We start from the raw sequence: 23,250 nt of genomic DNA, 5'->3' as shown, positions 1-23,250 counted from the left end.
TTAGCTCTTTTATGTTTATTTGTAGAATGTTTAGGAGGGGGATTAATCAGCACGACTTTAACAGATAATTGTGTTTCCCTTTCTTGAGTTATAACGAGTTATGTCTCAGGGCTTTGACAAAAGCCAGTATCTGAGATATGGCTTCACAGAGACAAGCTCTCCAACTCCGATATCAGCCGCACCAAAGTTTATGGCAACAACGCAACAACGGTTGTCGTCTCGGCGCAGTAATAAGGTGTTCTGGGGTTTCCCCGTTTTCCCCATAGATTCTGCGTTCGCTGTTGTTTCTAAGCTTCAATCTACTGAGGTGTTCGTCATATACGTATTACTTTTTACAAATATACTCAGCCTAATCTCCAAAAGTGCCCAAACAGTGAAAGAACAATATGGAATTCTGCATAAGTCTATTTCACCCGGATATTCATTTAACTGAGCATGCCTCACCTGAAGAAGTTTTCATTGGTCGATGTTTTTAAAGGGAAGTGGTTGACTGACATTTCACCTAACCTTCAATTTTATTTATATTTTTATTATTTATAACACATTATCTTGGAGTTGGAAAAATACAAAAAATAGTTGGAAACAATAAACTAAACAAAATCACTCTTTTACGCGCACAAATAAAAAGTAATCCAAACAGAACTAAAACAACAATCAATCGGAGTTTGGCGCAATCGCAGTTCAATCCATATCCGGGTGAAATAGACTTATGCAGTTTTAATATGGAGCTGGGTTATGTTGTCTTTTTCTTACGGCACAGAAATTGCACACGGGGTTAAATAGGGAACCCTGAGTATATTTGTAAATAATACGTATATGGTGTTCGTAGTGGCCTGTTATAGAAACCCCATGACAATCCGAAGATTGTTCTTATAGGTACTTAAATCGAGCAAAATCTTTGATTTTTCTTGGTCGTAAGTTCTCAAAAACTTTTTAATTCCCAGGTTACGAATTGAGTCTTTCAGGGTCTTGAGTTCTCTTTAAGTTGATTTCCGCTTGGAAAGCAAAACAGTCCTGGTCCAAGTGGAGTGTTCGCTCCTTTTCTAGCTAGATCGTTTGCTTTTCATTGCCTTCTATCCCTTGGTGAGCGGGCACCCAGAGTAGGAGGACTTTATTTTCTTTGCCTAATTTGTTCGGCTTCCCAAGGCATTCTTTGACCAACTTCGAATTGATGGTTACTGAGTTGTCGCTTTTAGTGCTGCTTGGCTATCGGAAAAGATGGTTATTTCCTGTTTTCGATAGTTCTTATCTAAGATAAATTGTACGCATCTTTCGATAGCGTAGATTTCGGCCTGAAGGATGCTGGTGTAGGTGCCCATTAATTCGGAGTATTTAGTTTTCGGCCCAAATCCCTGCTTTGGTTTGGTATCATACCACGTTATGGTATGGTCTTTTACATGCTGAGCAAACTTTTCTCTCTTCCAATCATTTTTATTGCTCAGTACTATACAGTGAAGTGTTGCTCAAAGTTGTATATTCTTGGTATTTATGTTTACTTGCTTGGTATTTATGTTTACTTGTTTATCTTTACTTACTACTATTAGCTTATGTTTTGAAGTAAAATTATAACGTTTAAGTAACTTTAGGGTATTTATATGTCTAGTATTTTCTCTTGACGTTTGGGCAAGGTTTCAAAAAAAGTTTATGTCTATGTTTTACCCTCTTGTCCTCTATTTTTTATTTTGAAAGTTGGTGACCCAGAATGGTTGCCGAGAGGACAACCATTCGCGCATTCGCGCCATAAGCTTTGGTACGACTGATTCGGAGAAGTGTCTAGCCCCAGCAGGGAAGTATTAAGCTTGACCAATCAGGTTGGTTAGCGTGGTTATTTGGAGGGTGTTAATTCATTTGTGTTTGGTCAAAAACTCTAACGTAATTGGTCGGGCTTCATAGTTGCCTGCTGGGGCTAGACACACAAGTATTCGGAGATGGAAAACTAACCTCTGTAAAACCAAATAATATATTCTGTAAGCTTTGGTAAAACCGTCTCAGTTTTGTCAAAGCCCTGAGTAGTGTTGCACAAGAGTCTTGAAGACCAAGACTCTTTCAAGAAATTCAAGACAAGACTTTCAAAATTTCTTGTCTTGAATTTCAAGACAAGACAAGACTTTAATATGCAAGAAATTTCAAGAGTCTTGCAAGATTTCTTGAATTCAAGATTTCTTGAAAGTTAGAAATAATATATTTTTTTAAGTGATAATTAAGTCTTCGCTTAAGTTATGCCGGGTTTATACAACATTTACATAGTCGTGATCACAATCATAGTCATAATCATAAAAGTTAAACTATCCACTTCTTATAAACGTGTTGACACCACCATGACCTTAGCTTTTAATTATGTTACCCAACTTCACTGATATAAAAATTATGATTATGAAAATGTTCTATAAACGCAATTAAAATTGCGTTGTGATTATGACGATGATTAAGACTGTGGTTATGATTACGACTTATGCAAATGTTGTATAAAACCGGCATTAATATTGACTAGTGTTTTTTTTTCTATCAAAGCCAGTGTTTTAGAGTTGAGAATGAAATAAAATAAAGTCGAGGCAACAAACCGTATATTGGTAATTAGTATTATACACAAAATTATATTGGTATAATGGTATTATAAAAAAAACTAACGGTAGTTGAAACTAATGGTGGCTTCGTGGAGCACGCTATTTGCGCTATTTGGTAATACTTTTCATGCACGAAATTGCCCCGCGAACAAAAAGTGGTATCAAATAGCGCAAATAGTATATACACTCTAGCATGACCTCGTACACCCTGTGTCCAAACTTTTCCAACCAATTTTCCATAATAAAAAAATAAAATAAATACCATAAAAAATAAAAGTAACAAACGGGTAACCAAAATAGAACATAATAAACCAACAAGAATTAACAGCTTTTACCTGGTAATGGCTCCTGTTTTGTCAAACGGGCGAGTTGACATAGTTCGTTTGTGGTCCGTTAAGATTTTTTTGCTAAAATTAGCATCGTTGTTCATTTTTCCGTATTACATTTTGTATACGACGCTTTTTATGAAATAAAATATAGAAATATTATTATCTTTTTGTTAGAATGTAAAATTTTTCAAGACAAGAAATTTCAAGAGTCTTGCAAGACAAGACAAGACTTTGCCATTCAAGAAATCTGCAAGACAAGACTTTGAAAATTTCTTGTCTTGAATTTCAAGACAAGACAAGAAATTGATTTTCAAGACAAGAATTCTTGTCTTGTGCAACACTAGCCCTGAGGCTGTATGATGAGTTATAACTTGTTATAACTCAAGATAGGTTCAGACTAATATTGAAAACTTGTAAGTTTGAAAACTCTTCCTAATATCAAACATTAATTGAAATATGAAAAATATAGTGCTTTTTTAAGTTTGATATACTATATTTCGATATGTCCTACACTAATTTCTGCATAATAGCAAAACAATGTATACAGTGAAGTTCTGAGTCCCTACCGATATGTAAGACTTTATATAGATTAGAAAAGCCATAAAAGTATTATTCACTATCTTACTGACGAATGTTAATTAGTCCCCCCCCCCCCTTCATACAGTTTCCGCTAAAAACACTGCTGCAATTTTGGCTGTCATAAGGAACCAAAATATACAGCGATATAAATGAGGAGTAATAACGCTTCCTTCCGCAGCGGTATGAGTAATCCATATACCTTTTCATTTTCATCAGCCATACTATTAATGCGACTATACAACTTTTATTAATCCCGTCTTGTGATTTTCAAGTTAATTGGGACTAGATTTTTAGTTTTCTTATTTATTGACTTTCTACTTTTGATTCCCATCAATTAATTTGAGAATGAATTGACATTCCTTCTGTTTTCCTTGAATTTTATTTGCAAACTTCTCTGTGCATTATTCTATTGTCAAAAACTGCAACAACTATACCGGGTGCGTCTCAAAAGTGGCTCACCCCCTATAACTTTTTTATATTTTCAGATAACAGAACGAGATTTGGCATGTTAGTATATGACATAAATTAGGATTGATTGACATATTCAATTATTTTTGGTCATTTCCTGTTTCGCCGGAAATGACTACAACTTTTGATTTTTAAATGGCACCCCCGGTATTTTTTACTTTATTCGATTGAAAATGACATTTTGAGTAGAATGACATTCATCATATGTCAACTTTTGACATTCTCGCTTAATAAAAAATTATATTTTAAAATTCAATTTAGAGTGCCATGGTTATGTTAAAAGCACTCATCCTTAATCAAGGAGCCTTGGAAAAATAGATTTGATCGTCTAATGTTTTTAGTGTCTTGTCCTGGTCAGTTAGAAAATGTTCAAATCGTATTTTTAATAAACATATCTCAATTTTTTCAAATGGAACGAGGGTGGCTCATTAGCATATTTGGAAGAAGCATTTTTTTACGAATAATTTGATACCACACACTTGGTATTTCGAGTCAAATTTTCGTTACGAACCGCAAGTTATAATTTCAAATAAACCATATGCAGAAATGTCAAAAGTTGACATATGATATATCATTCTGTTCAGAGTGTTATTTTCTATCGAATAAAGTAAAAAAATACAGAGGGTGCTATTTAAAAATCAAAAGTTGTAATCATTTCCGGTGAAACAGGAAGTGAACAGTTACGTATACTAACATACCAAATCTCGTGTTTTTTTTAACTGAAAAAATAAAAAGTTATAGGCCACTTTTGAGACGCATCATACAGGTTGTTAACTGGACAGCTACTTATAGGGGAACAGAATGGCAACACTGCTTATTGAGAACGCATAGGGTTTTCTGCCGACTCATCCCGTCGCGTCGTCTATCGACGAGCGGGCCGAGGTTGCCATATTCCAACCATAAAACTCTTGCCGCGAGTAATAAACAAATTAACAACCTGTATACAGAGTGGTCCGAACTGTATTCCGGAAACTTCGGCAGTATATTCTGCAGATAAAAATAAGTAAAAAAGTTCGTATAAATATATGTCTTAAAATGCTTAGTTTCAGAGATACAGGGTGTAGAAGTTTGATTTTTATTTCTATTTTTTCCAAATAATTTATGAAGTAATGTTAATATTTGAATGAAATTTAGTGTCTGGGGTTTTTTTGACATGAAAAATTTGATTTTGATGTCAATATGACTCCTGTTTGTAGGGGGCGCCACCTACATGCGTTTTAACTGTTTTGAAGCGTAATAACTTTTTGTCCATACCTGTATAAAACTACCGAGCGAAAAAATATACATCTCTGTGATTTTTTACGTAAAAAATATCTCTTTGTAAAAATCGCTACGAGCAACCGTTCTTAAGATATTTAGAATGAAAATAGTCAATACATGTCATTATTGACGAAAAATAAACACGTTAAGAGTAGATAGTTATTTCACTGAAATAATAAATTTGGGAAATTTTTATTTTTTTAAATTAATCATAAATTTTTCTACAAAAAATTGTGATAAAACAGTTTCTGTTGAACTTTTGGCACAAAAACATTTCAAATTTATGATTTCAGTCTAATAACTATTTAGTCAACATATGTTTAATTTATGTCAATGATGACAGGTATTGATAATTTCGATTCTAAATATCTCGAAAACCATTACTCGTAGCGATTTTTACCAAGAGACGTTTTTTGCGTGGAAAATGTCGTAAATGTATATTTTTTTACTCAGTAGTTTTATACAGGTACGGACGAAAAGTTATTAATCTTCAAACCAGTTAACAAATATGTAGGTGGCGCCCTCTAGTAATAGGAGTCATATTGGCATCAAAATCAAATTTCTCATGTCAAAAAACTCCCACACACCAATTTTCATCCAAATATTGATGGTACTTCAGAAATTATTTGGAAAAAATCGAAATAAAAATGAAACTTCTACACCCTGTATCTCCGAAACTAAGCATTTTAGGACATACATTTATACGAACTTTTTTACTTATTTATTATCTGCAGAATATGCTGCCGAAGTTTCCGGAATACAGTTCGGACCACCTTGTATACAGGGTGAGACTTAAACAAGTGCAAATATTTTCAGAGCTGGTAGATCTCGATAAAAGAAACATGCTTTCTCTTTACCGTTTTTCAAATAAGTCCAAAATAACTGAGTTATATTATTTTAAATATTTCCAAAAAAAAATTTGCTTAAATTTTAAGAACAACTGGATCTCTACTGGGTTTTCTTTCTTATAAATTTAATCTACTACTTTAACTACCTATGTGGTCATATTATCAAGAAATTTTCAAAAGTTTGTCGCGAAAAAAACCTCATAATCGTGTTTCTGGAGTCAAAATATATACTACCCCTAAAAATATTTGCACTTGACTCACCCTGTATTTTACATCAAAAACCAAATTATTTTGCTGTGTTAATTTCTATGTAAATAGTGATTTTATTTAAAATCTATATTATTTTTGAAGTCAAAAATTCGTACTAAAAACTATTTTTGACCTCTTCGAATTAGAGCAACAAAATTATTAAATGTCATGACATTGAAAGTCCTTTGAATGAGAAAGAAGTTAAATATAAATAACTATTATCGTAATCATTATGAGTATTTTCCATACGTAGATACATTTTTAATAGCATATTTTGATCTTAAATATTTGGTAATTTCTTACTAATATTTACTAATGCAAATACATAATAGTAAATACTTTAAATAGTACGAGTATCTTTGAAAAATATAATAATATATCGGATGTCCTATTTAAAATAATAAAGATACTGCTACTTTTTAAATGAAGCGGCATCAATGAAGCAGGTGTTTTAATGTCTAATCAGGTATAATAATTAATAATTCTAAATTTTCAATATTACTCCTCGATAAGATCCAAATAATTATATAAAAACAAACCATTTATAAATAATGACTATTACATTATATTAATATTTTCTTTATTCAGGTATTTAACTTTTCTCAGAATATTTTTTTCTAATTATTTACGTAAGAGTGTTGTCATTTGACATTTATTCCAAAATATAGTTTTTTTACGACAAACGGTGACATAAAGCTTAAACATTTTTTACACATCAGCAAATTAACAGAGGTTTTAAAGAGAATTATTTATGAAATACTACTTATTACAATGTTCAAATAGAATTACATTTAATAATGTGTAGCCGAGTAGAAGTGTAATTTTTGGTAATATTTTTTGTTACACCTATTAACAAAAATTTTAATCTGAAATGTTTCTTTCAGAATCATTTTATCTACTTTTTGGCAAATCGGATAGAACCAAAACCCTTGATGTGTCGCAAGTGAAAGCCCCAGAAAATCACGAAATAATAATGACAGAAAGTCAAGAGAATGGTGTTCAAAATGGAGATCTTGGACACTGGACAATCGGTAAGTACTTATAGGTAATTAGTAATTACTAAAAAAATAAATATCTACAAGTTTTTGGGATGGAACTTTAGAAATTATAATACATACACTACTAGAATTTCTACTAATTTTATAAAATCATAGAAAAATAATTATTGGCTGTAATTAGTGACATTTTAACTTCATTCAGAACCTCGAAATCAGTGGAATAAATTAGTAGTTTCAATTAGTCGTAGAAGTTTGTTCACCCAATTTTAAGTAAGCATTCAGAACGTCATAATTAGTGGTAGTAATTTTCAATTAGTAGAAAAAGTTAACAAACCTTTGACTTTTCCACTAATTATACTTCAAAATTTGCGAGGAATGTCATTTTGGCCTTTGATTATCACCCGTCGAGAGAAATTTTGGTTAGAAATGAAAAGTTTATTGTTTTATAAGCTAAATATTATGCTTTCTCTATGGATACAACAGACTACCGCAAGATGTTGCTAGGATATTTTATTAATTTTAATTGTGTTTTTTAGACATTGTGAATGATCGTAAACTAAAAAGTATAAAGTGTAATTGAAACCACTAATTTATTTCACTAATTGGGAGATTCTGAATTAAGCTTTTTGCGGTAGTCTATTGTATCCATAGAGAAAGCATAATATTTAGCTTATAAAACAATAAACTTTTGATTTCTTCTTAGTGCATTAAATTTATTGAAAAACTATTTTATTGACAGGCAACAAATAGTCAAACTGGAAAATAAAACATCTAGTCCAATAAAGTTAGTACGTGGAGTTCCTCAGGGTTCAATCCTTGAACCTCTGCTTTTTTGTATATATATATATATATATATATATATATATATATATATATATATATATATATATATATATATATATATATATATATATAACCTCTCTAATTCACAACGATGTTAAGTTTTGTAAGATCGTACGCTGATGACACTCCTCTGAGTTCTACACTAGGAATTCTTTAAATTTTGCCATTAATATGATCAATGAAGATTTACAACATATACAGGGTGTCACAGGCTGAGCGTGCATTAGAAGTTTCTATAGAACTACAACATCTAGCTTGGAGATTTTTTGCACATCATAGTTTCACAACGAGATCTATCGATTAAAAATATTTTCAATATGGCGACAGTTCCGGAAATACCGGAAGTTGACAGCAACTTTCTTATTTTAAATGGGTGCCTTCATTTTTTATTATGTACTTAAGTTCTCTGTAAAATTTTATGAATTTTGATATTAAACACTTTATATCTAACATTAACCGTTTTTGAGGAAAAAATTATTTAAAATTTTTGAACGAAAAAATCTGCCTGTCAAAAATATGTGTCTAGCCTAAACGTCCAACTTAATGATTGTCACAGCCACTGTGCCATAAAGAGGAAACATGTGGCTATTTTTTTCAAATATTAAATTGTTCGAATGTCATATAATAATGGCCGCAGCTGTCATAGAATTGAGCGATTAAAAATTATCATAAATCATTTTTTTCAAATGGAAACCCACTTTTTTTTCTTTCATTAGTGAAAAGGCTTTTCAATTCGTTACTTTTTAACTATACATGTTCCTGTACCTAAAATAAATCGTTTTTGAGTTATTTAAGATTTAGTTTTAAAGCGTATATTTTTCTTGATTTTGACCAGTAGCCTATGACTTTAAACGTCAAGTGATGTAAAACACTAGATCTAGCCATGTCATATTTTGACGCTTTGTTCAAAAAGCAGCATCATTTTCGAGCCAATTTTGCGCTGTTTTTTTTTTTTTCGTTTGGCACTGCCTGGGACACCCTGTATATGCACAGTCTCTAAAATATGAATTACAGTTGAATCCAACTAAAACACAAGTTGTCATATTTTCAAGTAAAAATTGCTATCATGTAGTTTGCCAATTAGCTAAATTTAAGATTAATAATGTCAATCTTGATATTGTTACCGAAGCCAAAAATCTAGGTATTATAATAATTGATCACAATTTGAAATACAAGCAACACATATCTGCATCTATTCAAAGGGCATTCTCGGCATTAAGACAGCTTTATCCACTGCGGCATTTTTTAAATAGTAAGGTAAAAGCCAATCTATGCAATACCTTAGTTTTGTCCCATTTCTCTCATTGTTCCGTCGTTTTCTCACAGTCATTAAGTATGGATGATATATACAGAGTAGAGAGTACAGAAAGTACAAAATTATTGTTTAAGATATATATTTGGTTTGCGAAAATATGATCATGTAGCACATACTTTTAAAACACTACATTGGTTAAATATGAAAAATAGATTTCTTTTAAATAATATTATATTATATCACAATATATTAATATCGCATAGATCAGAATATCTTTTCAATAAAATTCAGTTGAGACAAGAGGCTCATAGTATTAATATCCGTCATAAAACTAATATATCAATTCCTTACCACAAAACCTCCCGAAACATTCAGTTATTCGGTCTCAAAGATCTATGCTCAGGTACCATCTCACTTAAAGAGTTTCACGAGTATTTCGTTCAAGACCAGGGCTCGTTTATTTATGGCTTTTCGAAGAGCAGTGCAAAGATGTATAAATGAGTGTATTTGTATTGTTATATTATAATCGTTTAATTATAATTTCGCGATTGTTTGCATTTTCTTTTTATTTAACATTTATTTATTTTCTGGAGTTAAATGGAAGAGCAGAACATAATAATTTATGTTCTTAATTTCGCTCCATTTTCCACTGAATTTGTTTTATTCTGTTATGTTCATATCATTGTGTTTATTGTATCATTACTTCTCTTGTATTTATTTTTGTGGGAAATAAAGACAATTACATACATACATACATACATACATACATACATACATTTCTAACCAAAATTTTTCTTGACGGGTGATAATGAAAGGCCAAAATGACATTCCTGGCAAATTTTGAAGTATAATTAGTGGAAAAGTCAAAAGTTTGTTAACTTTTTCCACTAAATGAAAATTACTACCACTAATTATAACGTTCTGAATGCTTACATTAAAATTAGGTGAACAAACTTCTACGACTAATTGAAACTACTAATTTTTTCGAGGTTCTTAATGAAGCTTTTAATTTAAAATTTTTTAAATTGAATAATTTAAAAGATGTTTTCGAAATTTTTAATTTTTATTATCAAAATATGAGTAGGTAATGAATTTGCAGAACGATTAAACTATAAATTTATATATTTTTTTTATAAACTACCTATACGTTTTCTATACAGGTGTTTTCTACGTATTAAATATACCAGGTGTTCCGGTATAGCTCTCCTAGATATTTTCTTATTAAAAAATCGATCGACACTACAGAACATACTGAAGAACGCTACCTTCCGTGTATTTCTTAGCTTCGAATTTAAAGTGGCGCCATCTAGTGTACCAGGAATGAACTAAACCTAGTGGAAAATTTGAATATACCATATTTTATTATTTTTATGTAAGTTGTTTGAAATGTAGATACAAAACTATCAGAAACAATCAGATTTTTCGAAAAAACTTCCTCGAAATAGTTTTATAGGTACATTATTTGTAATTCAATACAAATTTTGTGAAAGTGAATCAACTTATTTATTAATTTTTAATTTGTTACTTTTTCAACATTTCAACCTACACTTTTTCAAACATGTCCTTCAAATCCTTCAATTTAATAGTTGTTAGTAAGAAGTTTCACTTCAAATATACGCATATAGTGCACTTGTCATTTTTTATCTAGTTAACCTTGACAAAATATCTCCCTTTTTGTAAGTTTTTAGTCAACTATAAAAATTTTACAATTTTATACGCAATTTTTAGGCAACTATAAAACCTTAATACGCCATCTAGCGCACCAGGAATTTGCTATGTCAATTAACCATATACATATCAAATCGTTAAAAAAGTTAGTTAATATATATATGCAATTAACAGATCATTCAAGGTCGTATATCTCAGTTGACTGGCCCCAAGAACAGTTAACCTAATAGGACTGCTCAGCCGAAATGTGTCTCCCAGGTGCATGCGAAAACTCTTCGCTTTGTGACGTCACTGTAGTCCTTGTCATGATAGTGTGTGTATTATTGGTTGCCGTATGCAAAACTTTCATTATTTTATTTATTTATTTAAACACTTTGTATGTATGCAGTATAGAAAATTAACTGTATAAATCGTATTAATTATTTGCATAATGCATTTTTAAGAACACCAGTTTCCAGCATCACCTTTTGCAGGCATTATTTTTAGAGTACTTTCACATTTTGCTTTAAAATAATTAATAAACAATATCGTAGGCGCTTAGTAAGCACTTAATCACAATCCATAACACAAAATGTACGTATTTATAAACTATATAGCTTTAAAAACTTTAAAAACACCTTTTTCACATTTAATATCGACAAAATAATTAACTCAATATTTCTCAGCTGTTATTTTTATTAGTTTACCATAGGCAACCAATAATACACACTATCATGACAAGGACTACAATGACGTCACAACTGCCTGTTGAAGAGGCGAACGTACGTCTTATGAGGATGAGCAATCCTATAAGTTTACCGTTCTTGGACTGGCCCTGAATGAAGTGTACCGGATGTTCCCCTAATCCTACGTCCAGCATGAACACGATATGGGCGTTGCGTGCTGTGCGGTGCGTGCGATGCGATTAACGTCGCGCGGGCGATTTTGTTTGCCCGCAACCCGCAACGCACGCATTGTTTATAAATTCAAACGGTTTGTCTTTTCCGCAAATATCGTATGATGGAAAAGCTAATTTTGGAAATAGTAAATCATAACGTACTACGGTATAAAGACCGAACATATCGGGACACCCTATATATTATTATAATACCGTCTATAATTGTATTTTTCTGTTTATAGGGGACGATGACAGTAGAGAATCGTACGACGACTTTCCACCAAACGATGACGTTGACAATTTACCCCCAGCAGCCCCCTCGGTGGGGCAAGGTGGCCTGGGAGGTTTATCTCCCGCCGATCAGATCGCACTGCTTGAAAGAAGAAAACGATTAAAGTAAGTTATGAAATAATTATAACCATCTGATATAAAAATATACCAACAACAACAAAATACAACCGATATTTTGTTTACCTACAACGTACAACATTGTCGACCTTATTTCACCTTTTGGCGAGTTTATGTTGTTTATTTTTATTTCTATATTTCAGTTATTTTGACTCTAAGTAGTGGTAAATGATAATAAATTACTTTTAAACCTGAAGATTTCCATAATTTATTTTTAAGGACATATTAATTCGGTAGACTTGAAAACCAGAAAATCCGCAGTAATTAGATTTAACAATTCAGCAGTCCACAAGTCAGAATGTGTTGTCTAAAATGTGTTGTTAGTATTTTATAAACCAACAAAATATAGCATAAATCTAAAAGACCAATGGACATTTAACTTAGGTATTTAAATTAAATTAATTTGAAATAAGTCTATTTTTTTGGTTTTATTTAAATTATATACCGGGTGCGTCTCAAAAGTGGCTCACCCCTATAACTTTTTTATTTTTTCAGATAAAGAACCGACTTTTGATATATTAGTATTTGACATAAATTAAGATTGATTGTCGCATTCAGTTGTTTTTGATCCCTTCCTGTTTCACCGGAAGTGACTACAACTTTTGATTTTTAAATGCCACCATTGGTATTTTTTTACTTTATTCAATAGAAAATGCCACTCTGAATAGAATAACAACTTTTCATATGTCAACTTTTGACGTTATTGCTTTAAAAAAATAGTATCTTAAATTTCAATCTGGAGTGCCATGGATGTGTTAAAAACACTAATTTTTAATCAAAGAGCCTTGGAAAAATACATTTGGTCGTTTAATGTTTTTTGTGGCTTGTCCTGGCCGGTTAAAAGATGCCCAAATCGTATTTTTAATCATATCTCAATTGTTTCAAATAATGGAACAAGGGTGGCTCATTAGCATATTTGGAAAAAGCATTTTTTACTAATAATTTGGTCAGTGGCGGCTCGTGGTCTGTGGGACTGGGTAGGCGACAAAATTTTAATTGCGTCTATTCGTTCCCCAAAATTTATATAATATCCTAACCCAGTTCGTAAAAACCAATATGTTAGCTTATGTGTAACTTAGCTTAAGAATATTTAGGATAAAACTAAACTAACAGCATTCAACATAATGAGATTAACATAATGTATATGTGTGTTTTATTTATTTCCTTTCTACCTTGATTTTTTCCTTTATACCTTCATAAATAAGGTAGATAATAGTACCATGGCAGTTCATCATAGGATTTTATTTTATTTTTATTTATTTACATAACTTAACAATAGGTAAATATATAGACAAATAAATTTACAAAGAAAAACAGATTGCCTTATTCATATACCGTATAATCGAAAAAGAACGGCGTCCAGTTGGCTGGGAAATGACGATCGATGACATTTCCCATATAAATTTACATATAAAATGACAGCGATCTTCATTTCATAGCCATCGCTGACGCCGTTTTTATTCGATCATACGGTACATATTTCGAGACTCATAAACAAAGGGAAAGAATAATTACTTTTTATATATTAAATTGATTCGCCGATTTCTTAATAAAGAAAATTTATTTATTATATTTGTAAAGTTATCAGATTGTTGAATGGCTATGAAAATATCTTTTTCGATTCAAAGTAAGGCATGTGAAGATAAACGTTTATTTTTCATTGAATTTCTAGTGTAATTTTTAATGCGTTTCAAACATGAAAAATGTCTCTCAACCGAAGTACTAGTAAATGGTATGAATGTATTTATACGTCGCATAAATTGTGTGAATAGGATTATCCATATTGAAAATCAAAATTAATTGCTCCAAATTTTAACCTTAATTAATACTTATCCATATCTCCTCCTTGTTAATTTAGAAATTAACAACCAAATGCACTGTACACGAACAGGAACACCAAATGCACCATTCAAGTCAATAATAGGCAGTCGACAAACATATTTTAATTAAAGTTTTAAATACTGATAACGTATAATGAATAATATAATAAATATGGAAACCACCGAATACCGAATTTCTAAAACCTATCGAGCTCCACGCGCATGCAGAGGCGACTGAAGATATCGCCTAAACCCCGCCTTAATTCGACGTAGTCATCGATTTCCGTCGCTACCGCGCGATGAGTTAGACAGAGACAAAAAACACACATCGACGGCTGAGTGGGAGATCAAAATTTAATTTGAAAGGCGATGCTAGAAATCGCCGAACAAAGACGGCAGGCATTATACTCCAACGGTCAAAATTATTTTGATTTCTAACGCTGCATACGCCAGCGGTAGTTAATATATTAATATAAAAAAGACTACAAATATTAAATTATTATTAATTGTTACAACTCATTTCCGTGTATTAATAGTATTTTAATATGTATTGGCAACATTAATAGAGTAAATAAATATTATAATGTAAAAAAATTAGACAGAATTGTAGGGTAGGCGCCGCCTACCTTGCCTACCCTGACGAGCCGCCACTGAATTTGGTACCACACACTTGGACTTGGTATTTCGAGTCAAATGTTCGTTACGAACCGCATGTTATAATTTCAAATAAACCATATGAGAAAATGCCAAAAGTTGACATATGATATGTCATTCTATTCAGAGTCTCATTTTCTATCCAGTTACGTAAAAAAATACCGAGGATGCCATTTAAAAATCAAAGGTTGTAGTGATTTCCGGTGAAACAGGAAGTGACCAACAACAATTGAATAGGTCAATCAACCAAACCAAACCAAACCAAAAAACAAATTAACTAAAGTATTTTTTAAACGAGTGTCACTAAAAAGTTTTACGGATCTATTAACGTCCCTAAAGTGTATCTTTTTTGGCCGCTTTTTTTCTTTACGGCCGCTTTTGCAAACAACAAGTCATTATGAGGGCAGCCTACTAGACACATTTAATTTACTCATTTGAGTTATTTCCACGTCCGATATTATGATTGTCAAATTATAAAGGCGGCCTACTAGTTTGGATTATTTACTTTTTCACTTTTTTTCTAGCGATTAAAGAAGTTTTATTAGTGAGAGATGTTGAGCAGTTTAATATAAAAAATAGTTTGGCTAAAATTAATGGGTAATATCGTAATACGTCTGACAGGTGAAAAATTTGCTAAAAATTATTGAAATTGCTCATGTTGTTTTGGGAAAAAATTCGGAAATGCGTACACATGCGAAACCAGCTTTATTTTTTTTTCATTTTGATATCACTAATGAAACATAGGTTACTTGCATTATCTTGTCTCTGCTAACATTATTTGCTTTGTAGTAATTATTTGTGGCATATTTAATAATGGTAAAATTGATGTGCAGTTTTAATTTTTTTAGTCCTTTTTTATGTTCTAATTTTTTAATTAAATTATATAATAACATTTGTAACCGAAGTTGTTTTTTTCTGATATCTTACTTCTGTATTATTTAAACTTTTAAATATTTTCTGACATACCTGTCTAAAATTAGGATATTATTATAAAGTTTTATGTTATCATAATTTTTACTATTTTTTTTAATAAAAGGAGCCTCGAAAAAATAGATTTGATTCTCTAATGTTTTTCGTGTCTTGTCCTGGCCGATTAAATTAAAATATGTCCAAATCGTATTTTTAATCATAACTGGCCTGTAGCTCATCGGTCAAATTGTCGTTACATTTATGGCCATGCTCTAAGTTGAAATTTAAAATGCTTTTTTTTTAATTAAAAATGTCAATAGTTGACATATTATATATGTCATTCTATTCAGAATATCATTTTCTATCAAATGCAGTAAAAAATTAAGGTAAAAAAACCGAAAGTGCATATTATAAGTGACCGCGCGCGCGAAAACAATTAAACATTAATTGACTAGTTATGACAGCTTAGCAATCTATGATTTATTTTAGATAAAAAAATTATCTTGGAGGATATGTGCAACTATAGTTTATCCAGGCGAGAGAATATATTATGATGTCCACAGAACAACGACGTTCAGAAAAAAACAATGTAAAAAATGTCTATACCTATGTGGCGGATTCATCTCTCCAAAAAAATCCTTTATGGGTATTTCACCACTGCACTGCAAGAAAAATCTACAAAATAAAATAGAATAAAAATAATATAAATCCCAAATCATAGACCAATGATAACAATACACAATATATACAACTTACAATTCCATACATACGAGGCGTTTCGGAAAAAATAATACTAATATAATAATAAAACGTCCTTATTCATTAATCTCAAAAATTGAAACAAACGGTATAACATAGGGTAAACATAGGGCGAAGTTTAGCTAGAGAGCTATTCTACCACTTAACCCCTTAAAACTAACCAAAACAAAAACAAAGCAAGAGAAAATAACAATTGATTAAGTAATATAAAATATACAAATAGATCATATTATTGTACAAAATAAAAGAAAATCACAAATTAATTAAATTAATATATAAGAAGGATAGGAAAACAATATAACATACATCCTTCAAAACGCAAAATACACTTAGATCAATTTTATCGCATACTAAACCAATGAATACAGAACAACAAAAAATTTAATATACCAAATACCCTGTGAATGCGATAAATTTTACATTAGTGAAACATCTAGATCCTTAAATGTTATAATTAAAGAACAAAGATTATTTAAGAAAGGGAGATTTTCACAAATTTAAGATTTGTCAGCATTCATGGGACACAGGCCACAGAATAAATTTGAATAACGCCAAAATTATAATGAAAGAAGCGATAGCCTCTAAAAGAAAAAGAAAAGAGGCTTTTTTAATTCAATCTAATAAAAATAAATGTATTGCTCATGCATCTGTAAATGTTAGTAATGTATGGCAATCGCTTCTTTGATTTTAAAGAACATAACATAAATAAACATAACATACGTAAAATTTAAAAATAATCATACAGAAAGTTTGGGATTTTTGGTTTTACCTTATTAAATAATTGTTATCAGGTAGTAATCGTTATTTTTGAAGTTTAACTTGATATAATGGTCATTTTAACAGTACGGCAACGGTTGCTTGTAGACGTATCTGTTTTAAAAAAAGTAAAGTGTTCTCGAATAGTTGAATTTAAATATTTTAAATAGTTTTTTTCTTTATTCTTTGTATTTTTTTGCTTCCGACGACAGAAAGAGATAAACTTTCCGAAACGTTAAGCATTTTTTTTCTTTGTTAGGCAAATTGGTATTACTGTAAACATAACTTCTGACAAGCAGTGTCCGTTTTGGTTTAACGCAGAAGTGTTTAAAAAAATAACTATTTTATTTTGTAGATTTTTCTTGCAGTGCAGTGGCGAAATACCTATAAAGGATTTTTTTGGAGAAAACAATGTACCTTTGAATTAGAGTGAACGACCGCAACGGTCATTGTAAACTCTTTCGTTGCACAGACTGTAGAAACAACTACTAATCGTGTAGATGTTGTAGTTTTTATTTGCACTGTGTAGACATAAATAAATATGTCCCTTCCAAGATCCACCTGTTATAATAAAATTAAAAAGAGAAACGTAATTGACGGAAAGCGCGGGTCGTTCCTTTTTAAACGCGACCTCCAGTCTGTGCGCGACTCACTCGTGTGCTTTCCCCGCCAATAGTTGCGTTGTGTTGTGTAGCTATCGTACGAGATCGCGTCATTACATCAATAATTTTGTTTTGGGCTTTGTTTTGGGTTAGGTATCGTGCAAGGAAAAGCGAATATTTGAGAAAACGGTGAGTGTTTCGAACAATATCTTCTACAACAAGAAAAAATAACTAGACAGTCGAAACAATGTTCAACACTGAAAATTACAAGTTTTAATGGCCTACAGATATTAAAAACAAGATCTACTTTCGTAAGAAAGTTTTTATAAAAAAAAATTACTTTAGGATGTTGACATTTCCAAATTATGAATTGGAAAGGTTTTCCGACAAAAATATTATTAATAATTCACGATTTATGACCGATTTTATTGATTTTTATTCGAAAGTGGGTGTGTAAATATTTTAGGTTTTGAGGTTAAGCTATGTATAGGTTAAGTTTGTTATTCTCGGACGTAATGTATCCGCATTAGGGCTTATAATATTATTTTAATAAAATTAATAAAAAAAATTAAACAGAAAATTGCCGGTTAAATATTACATATCAATTATCTTAAATTTTATAACTCTTACATATTCTTACAAGTTATTGAATAAAAAAACCGCGAATAAGTTATAATTAATAACTTTTTTCTTGGTAGATAGGTATGTTAATATTTTTAATTTATACTGACGTAGAATTTTTCAAATTAAATATTAATTAAAACTTCAAACCAATTCCTTAATATTTTCTTATGAATAATTAATGTATTCTATTACGTTAGCGGCTTGTATTTAACCTTACAGTTTTATAAACCTTTTACGAGCAAATAATGTTTCCCCCTAAACCTTATGTATTTTTTTCTGAAACTGTGTAACAATTGTTATTTTTTTACGTGACAACCAATGGACAATGACGAGTCTACAATTTAATTTGAAAAAACATTTAATAAGACTACTTTACCTTGTACTTTGACACATTTGATCATTTGCGTCAGCAAAAAAATAAGTGAGCATTGTCGTTTGTTAACGTACACAAAGTAATTCTAAAATGTCTTTTAAGAATATACTACGTATAAACAAATTCTGAAAGACTGAAAGTTCAAAATGAAATATAGGTATCATAAGATCGAAAACACTGACATTTTGTGCTGAATTGCTTTACTTTTTTTAAACGTGATTTTTTTGTCAGATTTTAAATCGCATACCGGGTGCGTCTCAAAAGTGGCTCACCCCTATAACTTTTCTATTTTTTCAGATAACAAAACGAGACTTGGTATGTTAGTATATGACATAAATTAGGATTGATTGACGTATTCAATTGTTTTTGGTCACTTCCTGTTTCACCTGAAATGACCACAATTTTTGATTTTTAATTGGCACTCCCAGTATATTTTTACTTTATTCCATAGAAAATGACACTCTGGATAGAATGACATATCATATGTCAACTTTTACGCATATGGTTTATTTTCGCATATGGTTTATTTGGAATTATAACATGCGGTTCATAACGACAATTTGACTCGAAATACGGAATAAAAAAGTGTGAGGTACCTATCAATTATTCGTAAAAAAAATGATGCTTTTTCCAAATATGCTAATGAGCCACCCTTGTTCCTTGTTCCATTTGAAAAAATTGAGATATGTCGAAAAATACGTTTTGGGCATCTTTTAACTGACCAGGATAAGACGCGAAAAATATCAGACTATCATATCTAATTTTCCAAGACGCCTTGATTAAAAATTAGTGTTTTTAACACAGCCACTCTAGATGGAAATTTAAAATACGATTTTTTTAAGCGGAAATGTCAAAAGTTTACATCTGATATGTCTATCTGAGTGTGATTTTCTATCGAAGTTGTAGTCATTTCCGGTGAAACAGGAAGTGACCAAAAACAATTGAATACGTCAATCAATCCTAATTTAGGTCATATACTTACATACCAAATCTCGTTTTTTATCTGAAGAAATAAAAAAGTTATAGGGGGTGAGCCACTTTTGATACGCACCCGGTATTATAGGCATACGTCGGCCATACAAAAATGATTATCGTTTTATTATTTTAAATGCGGTGACACCGTTTTTTTTTTTCGATCATACAGTCAGGTGTTTGAAATCAATTCTTGTATTTTGGCTATTAAAGATCAAACATTATTTCTTGAAAGGACTTGATTTTTTGAATTTACAAAATAGAATAGTTATTTTTTGTAAACACCAACTGCGTTGATCTAACGGAGACCAATTTGTCTTAGTATTTTACTAATAAAACAAAGTTGCTTAAAAAATAATAATATAATGGCATTTTAGCAGAGTGCCAACTGTTTATAACAGGCGTATCTGCTAAAAAAAGTGTTCTTGAATAGTTGTATTTTGATTTTAACTAGTTTTTTCTTTGTTCTTTGATTTTTTTTTGCATCTGAAGAGGGGAGGAGACATACCTCCCGAAACATTAAGCATATTTGTCCATTGGGCAAATTTGTTGTTTTCCATAGCAACTGTTAAAATTGCCTTATCTCTATCAAAAGTAGTAGATAAAATAGTACTTTAACCGCAAGGGTAGATTAAATGATACTTTAACAGCGAGGATAGGTTAAAAACTTTATTTCTTCTCGCACGTTTTTTAATAGCTTCCATTTTTGAAAATGTTTGTATTCCTTTTCAAAAGATATTCGAGATTTAAATGGAAGTAGTTTGAATATGGCGGTTGTCGCTTCAGCCTGAATATCTGTTGGTAATTTACTTACTTCGTTTTGAGCCTTTTCTGGCTCTACTTCATAGACTAATGCCACGTACTAGAGATAGATTGGACACTGATATAAAACAAATAAGTCTGTCATTTAGGGCTCGAACTCACTGACGACCAGGTCGCAACAACCTGGCGGTCGGCTGGCCGGATGTATTGCGTTTTTAGCTGCGGCCAGATGAACGACCAGTTTCAACAGAGTTGTCAAATCTAACGATTTTTTACGTTTTACCAATTAGAAAATATTGTTTCAGAAATGTTAAAATATCCGAGTTAACTAAAAAGCGAAGTTGCTATTCACAACAAACAAAAAGCATTGTGTACGCGCGACCGACAAAAAGGGAGATACTGTTTCTATTTTCTACTGATATGGCGCCCTTATCGACTTTAAAAGTAAACATATTAGGGCCATCGTAAAAAAAGATCGTCAGACACTGGCTCTAAATATAAGCAGGTAGAAAGTTTAGCTTCCAGTTATTTCAATGTTTACAATATAACCAAGAATCTACAACAGTAATTACTTCTATTTTTATGAATGTTTAAGTTACTTTCTTAATTTTTTTTTTCAAAATAATGTACCTAGTAGAAATATAGTCTAATGAACCCTGTTTGAAGAACGTTAAATTAAATATCATATTTAAAATATAGTTGTCCTCCTTGTACATGACTACAATACAACTAAAAAAACTAATTTAATAAAAAAAAACAAGTGGTTGTAGAAAAACTTTAAATATTATTTTTTTTATTTTTTAAACATCGAAACTCAAAGGTATAATAACAGGTATCATACTAACTATAAATAGAGTAGGTATGTCATATAAAAATGTTTTGAGTTTTTACTAGAATCGACCCTTGATAAAAAAAGGGATTAGATTTAAGTTTACCTTTGATCCAGTCTGTATACTATTTCTTTGGATTTTCTGCACGTGTGCGAAAACTACACTAAAACACTATATCTTATAGAAAATAAAATATTGTGCCTTGAATTTGAGGGATTTCATCTGAAAAATTATTAATTTGGAAGAAAACCGGCAACAAGCGGCCAAAAATAATAATATTTGCGTGCAGTCTTCTGGTCGCAACGACCAACGGACGGCCAAGACGTTAGTGTGCGCTATATATCATTTGATTCAATGGTTTTAGACGTAGGTGCGGCTTGGCCGGTGCGACCTGGTCGTCAGTTGTGGTCGTCAGTGTGTTTGAGCCCTTAGAGCCACCTGGTGATCCGAAATAAACTAATGGAGAGTTTTGGCATAACATAATTTTAGCGTTCCGTTATTTATTAACTAACTAGCTAACTAAAACGGTAACGTTATTCAAGCGCAAAATTATTCCTTGTAATATATAAAATAATAAATATAGACTTGTTTACTATATTTTATAGGCTCTGGTGCACAATAGGTCCCCACGCATTTAACACTTTTTTGGGTTTTTTTTGCAAGATTATCTTAAACGGAATATTTTTAAGCATAAAAATTGTTGGATGAATGTGTTTTATCTTTAAAAAGCGGCAAAAAAACGTATTTTAGGTACAGGCGACGGACAGTAAATATGTTAAATTTTCTACACGGATTCAGTAAAAACATCACATATTAGTACTTTATTACCTTATATAGACGTGGAATGATCTAATTTAAGCACAAAAATGTAACGAATCTTCTTTGTAAGCATAAAAATTAAGAAAATATATTTATTTACATCAGCTCAAGCTAGCAATTTTATGACTTTTTCGATTGACAGTTAATCGATCATCGGTATGTCATCTATGGCCTTCGCATAGAATTTGCGACGTTGTCAATAAAATTACTTTATATGATTTTCTTCTGAAATAAAGTTGTTGTGGAGGGACTTAAAACGGTAAGTTATCACTTTAGTGCAACAAAAATTGAACTGTCTAGTAGCTTATTCGTTAGTGTGGATTATTTTAAAGCAATTTCTGAAATAAAATTTGCGGATTTTTCAGGTTCTACGAAAATATAAGTTTTTTTAATATATACTGTTTTTCGACGCGTAATCAATGAAGTTTTGTCATTAGGCTCAATTAGGTTAGCCTGGTTATTTGGAAGGTGGTAATGCATTGGTTAGCCTGGTTATTTGGAGGGTGTTAATGCAATGGTTAGCCTGGTTATTTGGAGGGTGGTAATGCATTGGTTAGCCTGGTTATTTGGAGGGTGTTAATGCATTGGTTAGCCTGGTTATTTGGGGGTGTTAATGCATTGGTTAGCCTGGTTATTTGGAGGGTGGTAATGCATTGGTTAGCATGGTTATTTGGAGGGTGTTAATGCATTGGTTAGCCTGGTTATTTGGGGGTGTTAATGCATTGGTTGGTTAGGTTAGATAGGCTGGTTATTTGGAGGGTGGTAATGCATTGGTTAGCCTGATTATTTGGAGGGTGTTAATGCATTGGTTAGCCTGGTGATTTGGAGGGTGTTAATGCATTGGTTAGCCTGGTTATTTGGGGGTGTTAATGCATTGGTTAGGTTAGGTTAGGTTAGATATTCTGGTTATTTGGAGGGTGGTAATGCATTGGTTAGTCTGGTTATTTGGAGGGTGTTAATGCATTGGTTAGCCTGGTTATTTGGGGGTGTTAATGCATTGGTTAGGTTAGGTTGGTGGGGAGTG

At 31.4% G+C, this 23,250-nt stretch overlaps 1 protein-coding gene across 3 annotated transcripts in view; it reads left to right on the top strand.

Annotated features, from left to right (window-relative positions):
- LOC115890825 (acetyl-CoA carboxylase) overlaps positions 1 to 23,250 on the top strand; it is an 87,681-nt gene that overhangs the window by 21,902 nt on the left and 42,529 nt on the right. For 2 of the 3 annotated variants that reach the window (XM_030911173.1, XM_030911172.1), the window contains exons 2-3: positions 7,182 to 7,328; positions 12,181 to 12,334. In XM_030911173.1, the coding sequence (XP_030767033.1) occupies positions 7,271 to 7,328; positions 12,181 to 12,334 (212 nt within the window). In that variant the 5' untranslated portion in view covers positions 7,182 to 7,270. Of the gene's footprint in view, positions 1 to 7,181; positions 7,329 to 12,180; positions 12,335 to 17,889; positions 18,036 to 23,250 lie in introns of those variants that run through there. The other variant, XM_030911171.1, reaches the window with a different exon arrangement.

This window comes from Sitophilus oryzae, unplaced genomic scaffold (genome assembly GCF_002938485.1).
Source record: "Sitophilus oryzae breed Bouriz unplaced genomic scaffold, Soryzae_2.0 scaffold_929_pilon_pilon, whole genome shotgun sequence".
Lineage (NCBI taxonomy): Eukaryota > Metazoa > Arthropoda > Insecta > Coleoptera > Curculionidae > Sitophilus > Sitophilus oryzae.
Note: the sequence above shows the minus strand (reverse complement) of the source record. Positions and strands in the feature narration are given on the sequence as shown.